Consider the following 8,247-nt stretch of genomic DNA (forward strand, 5'->3'; position numbering starts at 1 on the left):
GAAGTGTGGGACCTTGTCCGGGGAGGACAGCTGCCCGCCCTCAGAGAAAGGTGGGGTGCAGCCTTGCCCTCCTGGAAGACCGGCCCTCCTCCTTTCCAAAGCCTGCTCTTTGCATGTAAACAAACCCACAGCCTTCAGGCCAAGAGCTGCACACATTTTCTTTGCAAACACGTACTATGATCCCCGAGCCGTGTGCACCCTGACGATGGCACAAAGACAGAATAAAACTGGAATAAAGTGGCCGCCCCCAGGATCACATCCACGGCGATCAGACCCAGGGTCAGTCCTGGCCCTCTAATCTCACCAAAGCCCAGCTGGGTCTCATCCTGAGGTGTTCAGTTTGGAGACCTGGCCACTGAGCCCAGGGGTGGGCGAGTGACTGACAGGCACATGTGCTGAAGAGCGTGCACCTGTTGCCGAAGCCAGCTCCCACCTGCACAAGCCCGGAATAGCCGGCACCTCTGCTGTCCTGCTTCAGGCGAATGGGGACGGCGGAGGGGGGAGAAGGTGTGAAATAATTCCCACATCAGATTCAAGAACCACAGATGCATTCTGTGCTCTTTTTGCCTCTAATGTTCCTTGGATTCTGAAACCTAACCCTCTGAATAGGTAGTAAAATTCTACTGTTCGAAGCTGAAGGCAGCCACTGGGCTACATCAATGCCTCTCTGCCTGCATTTTCTGCCTTGGACAGCAAAATGCAAAGACATGAGAGAGGGCCGGCTCTGGGCCGACACTGGCGGGTCCTGAAATCAGATGTCTTCTGATCCTGCCCCTACAGCCAGAGCTAGATGCAGTGTGCTTCCTGATTCCTTCCTAATTCACCCTGGGCTTTCTACACTTAGAATATTTACACTCAAAAACATACAACATATGAAACATCCCCAGCGGTAAGTTGTGCCCTAAAGTTCAGAACACAAAGACAGGTCTCCCCAGAATACACTGTGCGGGCGTGGTCGGTCCTGAAGGCCTCCCCCCTTGATCATGTCCAGACACCCAGGCCCCCTGCCCGCTGACCATGACCGGGCTCATTGGAACCCAGCTTCCTCCAGACCTCCCCCACCCTGCCAGGCAGCAGGCTCCCCTTCCCTCTGTGAGGACTGCCGCCAGGCTGCACATTCTCCAACACTTGCCTTAGGTCACAGTATTGTAATTTCCTATAATGCTTAAATTATTTATCAGAAATAAATAGCTTGGGCTCCTTGGCTAAGCTGTGCTCTAAAATTATAAAAGATCCATCCTACCCGCTGCAGGCTGCCTACAAATGAAAAATGCATATTTCTACTATTTTAAGAAAATGTCAAAAAGAATCAAATGTGTCATCTTATAGCATTGAACTTATCTGCATGACATCTGAGAGAAGAGCTGCATGCTTGCCTACGGAAGTGTCACGGTGCTCAGGGGCGGGCACTGCCACCTCCCCCGGGGGTGCTAAGGGAAAAGCCCTGTGCCCAGCAGGGCTCAGGGAGGCGTGCCCACAGGCCTGCCTCGGTCTCCTGCTTCCCACTGGCGCCCACCTCCAGGTCACCAGCCTTACCTGCAGGGGGAACTCAGGGCAAACTAGTTCCCAGAAGGGAAGCTTTTCGCACAGAGGCAAGCCTCCACCACACATCTGAGTGCAAAGGTGGGCACGCCCGGAGCCACGCGGCGCGGTCGCCGGCCCTGAGAACTCCGAGGGCCGGGCCCCCGCGCCACCTGTGGTCGGGTGTCTCCCTTGGCGAACTGGGCACCCCTCAGGTGAGAGGGGCAACCGAGCGCGCGCACTGCACGGTAAAGGAAAACGCAGACACGGCGCCCTGGCTGCAGTGGGGTCCACCGACCCTCACTCCCCGCGGCTGGAGGGCCTGCTCCGCCCGCCGCGCCGCGGCCGGACACGCGGGACGCGCGTGGGCACCGCAGGCACCGTCCGCGAGTTTCCTCGGAAACCGAGACGCCCCGGAACGTCTTCCCGCCCCGGGAACCTTGGTGCCCCGACGCACGGAAACCCTCCCGCAGCAGCCCCCCTGCGAGAGCGCGCGGGCTCCCCGGCGGCGCGGGCCCCAGTGCGCTCCCCAGGTCCCAGCCGCGCGGCCCTTCTCACCGTCCTCCTTGTCGTCAAACACCGGCCTCCGCGCTGCGGCCGCCGACATGGAGGACCCCATCCTCTTCTTCCACTTGCTCCACTGAAACAGGGGGCGCGGCTGCGCGCGGGCATCGCTGGAGTCCCGGGCTCGGGGCTGGCCGGAGGTGGGCGGCGGCGGGGCCGGGGGCGCGTCGGGGCCGGCGAGGCGCCCGCGGCCGAGGGGCGGCGAGCCGGGGGGCGCCGCGGCGCTGCTGCCCCTGCGCTCGGCGCCGCTCCTCATGGCCGGACCGAAGTGCGCACCGCGGCCGGAGTCCGGGGCATGGCCCGCCCGGCGGGCGGGGAGCGGGAGCGGGAACGACAGGCAGCGCCCGCCTTGCGCCCCGAGCTCGGCGCTCCAGGGTCCCGGCAGCCCGGTCAGCTCAGCCGACTGCGAGGGCCGGGGGCGGGGCCGGGGCGGGGCCGGCAGGCAGGAGCCGGGGCGGAGCTAGCGCGGGGCGGAGCTAGCGCGGGGGCGGAGCCGGGAGGTAGGAGCCGGGGCGGGGCGAGGGCCAGGGGCGGGGCCGTCAGGCAGGAGTGGGGAGGGCGGGGCCGGAAGGCGGGGCCGGAGGCGGAGCTAGTGAGGGGACGGGGCCGACAGGCAGGAGCCGGGGGCGGGGCCAGTTAGGGGCGGAGCTAGAGCGGGTCGGGGTCGGGGCGGGGCGGGGCGGGGGCGGGGTCGGGGGCGGGGCGGGGCCTGAGCGAGAGGGTACCCGCGGCCCACCACGCAGGGGCGGGTGCCGCGCACAGCGCCGCGGCGGCACAGACTGGAGACAAGAAAGGGGTCCCTCTGGCCTTGGTGGATAAAGGCGGCCCGCGAGCTGCTGCCGCCCGACCCGGGGCGCCTTAAACCTCATCCTGAGGTTCTGAGTTTGGCGAGGCCGCGCTCGGGACCCGCGAAGGGGCAGCGGGAAACGGCTGTACGGAGGTCAAGGCCAGATCACCGCCTTGCGGCCCCACGTCCGGGGCCGATTCAACGCTGCGGCTGCACCAGGGCCGCAGGGAAAGAGGGGTGCGGCGGGAGCGGGTCCGGGGCGGGAGCCCCTCCCCGCGCGGCCGGCCCAGACCCCGCGGCGAGCTCGCGCGCACACGCACGCACGGGCGCGCTCGAGGTCGAGGCGACGCTGAGCACCTGCGCCCGCGCCCTCGGATCCCCTGGTTGGGTCGCTGTGGTTGGGTCTCCCTCCGGTCGGGCTCTCAGTGTGGCCGGCCGGGCACGGGTCGGGACGAGAAGCTCCCCGAGCATATCTGCGCCTCGGGCCGGCCCGGGAGCCGTGTGCGGCATATTGCGCGAGGAGTGGGGGTGTCGGGGCTCGGTTTGACCTCCCCGCACCCCCATCGCAGGGCCAGGAGAGACCTCGCCGGTAAAGCACAGCAGACGGCCTACGGAGATGGCTCCCGGTACCACCCAGCCCTGCATGCTTGACACTTGGTCACTGAGGGCTTGCTTTTGTTGAGTTCTCTGACTGACTTTTGGAAGCCTTCGCCTCCTTAGGTTCCTTCCCCAGGAAGTCCCGAAAGGGTCTCTGCTGCCCCTGGATGAGGGCAGACCACCCACCCGACCTGCAAGCCAGGACGCGGGGACCTGCGAATCTCTGCCCCCGCCCCCCGCCCAGGGCCCCCCGTTCCTCCGTGGACACCCTTCAGCCACACTGGCCCTGGAGCCGCCCCGCGCCGCCCCCCCTACCCCCGCAGGTTGTGTCTCCCAGTCTTGGCTGTTCCTCTGCGGTAGGACTAGGCCTGTCACCGACTCCACCTTTGAAATTCCGTGGAGCCCCTTGACCAGTGTGGGCTGATTGACCAACAACGCAAGGTGAGCAGAGGTGATCTGGGTCATTTCTGAGCCACACTTTAGGGCCAGTGTCCAGATTGGCCGCACACGCCCCTTGGCTCAGAAGGAGTCAGGATCACTGGGGGACCACCTTCCAACCAGCAGTGGATGAGCAGAACAAGGGAGAACTCGGCCCCTGTGGGAAGTCACTGAGGTTTGGGGGTGCACTTGCCACAGCATAAGGTGGCGGTGCATCCTACCTTGAGTTCAACCCCAGGGAGGCGAGTTCCCCACGCTGAACAGGAAGGTGGGCGAGGTGAGGACAGGGTCCTCTCCACGCTGTGCCAGTGAGAGGAGATTATGGGTGGCACAGTCACCAGAGAAACGTGTCCCTGTCAGCCTGCCCGTGGAGCTCCCGCACCGGATCCTGGGCAGCACGTGGTCACGGGACCACCGCAGCTGGGATGGCCCGCAGGGGTCCCAGCTGGTGACCTGGTGAAGGCCTGGAGCCCAGGAGCTGTGAGGACACTGCCCCTGAGATTGAAATGAGCTAGTGTGCGAGGACAGGAAGTGGCCAGTGCCTCTGGGGGACAGCTGGGGCCCGCTTAGACAGGGCCTGTGCAGAGCAGCAGGAGTCTGATTTATACTCACAGCTCAGCTCCTGAAACCCTAGCATAAATGTGCATCAGCCTATAATTCATCCAGAAAGCTGTGCTTCCTGAGAGGATGTGGTTGTTAGCAGTCTCCCGTTCTCATGTGTACCTTGTCTTACAGCCTCATTCTGAAATTAACACGCTGCCTGCACCTTTGTAAATAGTCCCTGTTATTAAGCTCCCCTCAGATGGTTCAGTTTGAATGCACAGTTTCCTGCTGGGGACATACCAGAACGGACCCCAGGAAACAGGAAGCAAGCCCAAATAGGGTTCCAGTCAGAGTTGCTCACACATGTGGGGAATCCATGAGTCCCCTTCGCAGCAGGAAGTAGAAAACCAGGTCATCCCTGACCACAGGGCCATCAGACTGAGCCCTGGTGGGACGCGGGACAAAGGCCATGTGGAAGCAAGGATGTGGGGACCGAGTGCTGGGTGACTGGGTTGCCTGGTGACCGTACTGACTCTCGAGGTCATAGGGCTGCCCGGCTTCTGTGACTCCAGAGAGCAAGAACCAGGAGAGGAAAACGCACCGCGGAGAACAGGCGCCACAGCCTCTGGGAGGAATCCTTCCCCGCTGTTGTCATGGTACCAGGCATCAGCACAGTCAGCGCTTAACCTCGTCAGACACCCAGTGTACCAGCTGCTGGGACAAAGGACTACAGACTCGTGGGCGAAAACAGCACAAAGGTGTTTTCTCTGGTTCTGGAGCCCAGAAGCCAGAAATCAAGGTGTCAGCAGGGCGGTCCCCTCTGGAGGCCCTGAGACGTCTCTTCTAGCTCCTGGCGGCTGCTGGCATCTCACCGTCCGCAGAGGCATCATTCCAAGCTCTACCTCCATCGTCACGTCACCTTTTCACCTGTGTCTTCTCCCCTTTTCTTCCCTTACAAGGACATTTGTGGGACTCCCTGGTGGTCCAGTGGCTAAGTCTCTGCAATCTCAGTGCAGAGGGCCCAGGTTCGATCCCTAGTCAGGAAACTAGATCCCACATGCCGCAGCGAAGAGACCCAGCTGCTGTTTCTGCTGCTAAGTTGCTTCAGTCGTGTCTGACTCTTTGCGACCCCATAGACGGCAGCCCACCAGGCTCCCCTGTCCCTGGGATTCAGGCAAGAACACTGGAGTGGGTTGCCATTTCCTTCTCCAATGCATGAAAGTAAAAAGTGAAAGTGAAGTAGCTCAGTCGTATCCAACTCTTAGCGACTCCATGGACCGCAGCCTACCAGGCTCCTCCGTCCATGGATTTTCCAGGCAAGAGTACTGGAGTGGGGTGCCATTGCCTTCTCCGAAGAGACCCAGCACAGCCAAATAAATAAATTTTTTTTTGTTAAAAAAAAAAAGGACATTTGTTATAGGACTTAGGACTCACCTTAATGTAGGATAATTGTGTGGTATTAGTGGTAAAGAATCCACCCGCCAACGCAAGAGACACTGATACGATCCCTGGGTTGGAAAGATCCGCTGGAGAAGGAAATGGCAACCCACTCCAGTATTCTTGCCTGGGAAACCCCATGGACAGAGGAGCCTGGCAGGCCACAGTCCATGGGGTCACAAAGTCCGACACAACTGAGCATATGAACACATTAATGCAGGATCTTTAACTTAATTACTCTCTTTCCAAATAAGGTCATACAGGCCACTGCCTGGTCCCCAAATCTAAGCCCACCCCACGTGCAGAATACATTCACTACATCCCAGCATCCACGAAGTCTCACCATTAGAGCTTCAACTCTGAGTCCAAAAATCTCGTCTAAATGTCATCAGCTCAGAAGTGCAAGACCCATCGTGTACCTCGGGTCTGGGTGAGACTCAAGGCTTGACCCAGCCTGACACAAAGTTCTCCGTTAGTGGACCTGTGACTCTAGAAGCAAGTTATCTGCTTCCAAAATGCAGTGGTGGGACCAGCATGGGACAGACGTTTCCATTCCTAAAGGGAGACACTGGAAGAAATCAAGAGCTCTCTGTTCCAAGGAAGTCCAGAGTTCAGCAGGGAAGAGTCCACCCAGTGTCAGGGCCTGAGAGGGTCTCCACTGCCTGATGCTCTGCCCTCAGCACCCCCTTCACGGCCACACTTCCCTCCCCTTGAACAGGAATGTGTACTCGCAGCTGGCTTGTCAAGGGTGAGGACCACGTCGGGAGGAAGGATTCTGGGGGAGAACCCTCGCTTCTGAGGTGGTTCTATACAATTTCTCCTGAAATCTTTAAAATGGCCAAGCCAATTTTCTGCACCATCTAGGTTTCTGTACTTGTCCCCCATCCTCTCTTCAAAGTGAATCTTCCCATCTCTGTCTCCTTTTGGAGCTCTGATGCTAAGGCAAGCCTTGCAGCCCAAGCCTGGCCATTTTCAGGCCCCTGGAAAGTATTGTCTTTGGCGGGGAGGCCACCTGCCCTGGACAGGGAGCACCTGCAGGCGCACACACGAGAGGTTTATCTCCGCTGGGCAGCTGGGTGTTTGCCTTCCAAGTTCCGGGCTAGGGTAGGTCTCTGCAGGCACCAGTCAGCATGTGCTTCTGAGGGCCTTGGCCACCCCTCAGCTGGGTGCCCAGCACTGGGGGGAGGGCCGGGGCCAGGAGCGGAGAGTGGCTCACTGTGGGTGCTGGGCAGGTCCCGCCCAGGACAGAGGCGCCTGCCAGGCACGGAGATGAGACCTCAGTGACGGTAGGGGTCTGCAATGGCACCCCACTCCAGTACTCTTGCCTGGAAAATCCCATGGACGGAGGAGCCTGGTAGGCTGCAGTCCATGGGGTCGCTAAGAGTCGGACACGACTGAGTGACTTCACTTTCACTTTTCACTTTCATGCATTGGAGGAGGAAATGGCAACCCACTCCAGTGTTCTTGCCTGGAGAATCCCAGGGACGGCAGGGTCTGGTGGGCTGCCGTCTATGGGGTCGCACAGAGTCGGACACGACTGAAGCAACTTAGCAGCAGCAGCAGCAGCAGGCCAGCACAGAGCACTCATGGGTGTCAGAAACAGACCGGGGACCAGCAGGTGTCATGGTCATGGCCAAGCTCTGATCAGACTGTGAGCCTGCTGGGTCTGTGGCCCTGGAAAGGCCCCCGGGGAGAAATCACCTGTGTTTTCATGTCTCGTTGTGGGGGGTCCCCACCTTCTTGTGTCCCCTTAGACCTGCCTGGAGGGGGCAGGCAGCCAGAGGGCGGGGGACACAGTTGGCATGAGTCCAGGCCCTCCGCCCGCCCGTGCCCAGCCCGCCATGGCCTCCCTACTCTTGACACTGGGGTGACAACCCCACCTCCTCACAACACCAGACGCGCCCTTGCCCATTTCTGGCCCCTTGGGCAGCACCCTTGCCTCTCACCGTGATCCGGACTCACAGCTGCCCTCCAAAGCCCCTTATGGCCACCCTGCTCCACAGGTGAAGGAGAGAGGGCCTGGGAGGCAGGTAACTGCCTGAGGTTCAGCCAGAGCGTGGGAAAGACCCTGCCAACCTCCAAGAATGACCCCCAGGCCCAGGCGATGGCAAGAAGGGGTGTCAGGATAGCCCCCCCTTACAAGTAGACAGGCTGCAGATGCTCGGCCCTGCCCCCACCCCTTCTCTCCTGGAACAGAATGCAGATAGAGTGGCACCCACAACACCGGTAACAGCGAAACAGCAGCCGGGGGCCACCCACTTCACCAGCATCCCCACCCTGGATGGAGGGACCCCCCTGCCCTCTGACTGCCACTGCATTCGTTCCTGGGGCCATGGTAAAGAAGACTACAGAGCAGGCAC

General features: G+C 60.9%; 1 protein-coding gene across 1 annotated transcript in view; it reads right to left on the reverse strand.

Annotated features, from left to right (window-relative positions):
* Positions 1-2,486, reverse strand: part of STK32C (serine/threonine kinase 32C) — a 71,980-nt gene extending 69,494 nt beyond the window's left edge. The window contains exon 1 of the mRNA XM_025273957.3: positions 2,080-2,486. Within this exon, the coding sequence (XP_025129742.2) occupies positions 2,080-2,341 (262 nt within the window). The 5' untranslated portion in view covers positions 2,342-2,486. The remainder of the gene's footprint in view (positions 1-2,079) is intronic.
* Between the last annotated feature and the right edge of the window lie 5,761 nt (positions 2,487-8,247).

The sequence above is a fragment of the Bubalus bubalis genome, chromosome 23, assembly GCF_019923935.1.
Source record: "Bubalus bubalis isolate 160015118507 breed Murrah chromosome 23, NDDB_SH_1, whole genome shotgun sequence".
NCBI classification, from domain to species: domain Eukaryota; kingdom Metazoa; phylum Chordata; class Mammalia; order Artiodactyla; family Bovidae; genus Bubalus; species Bubalus bubalis.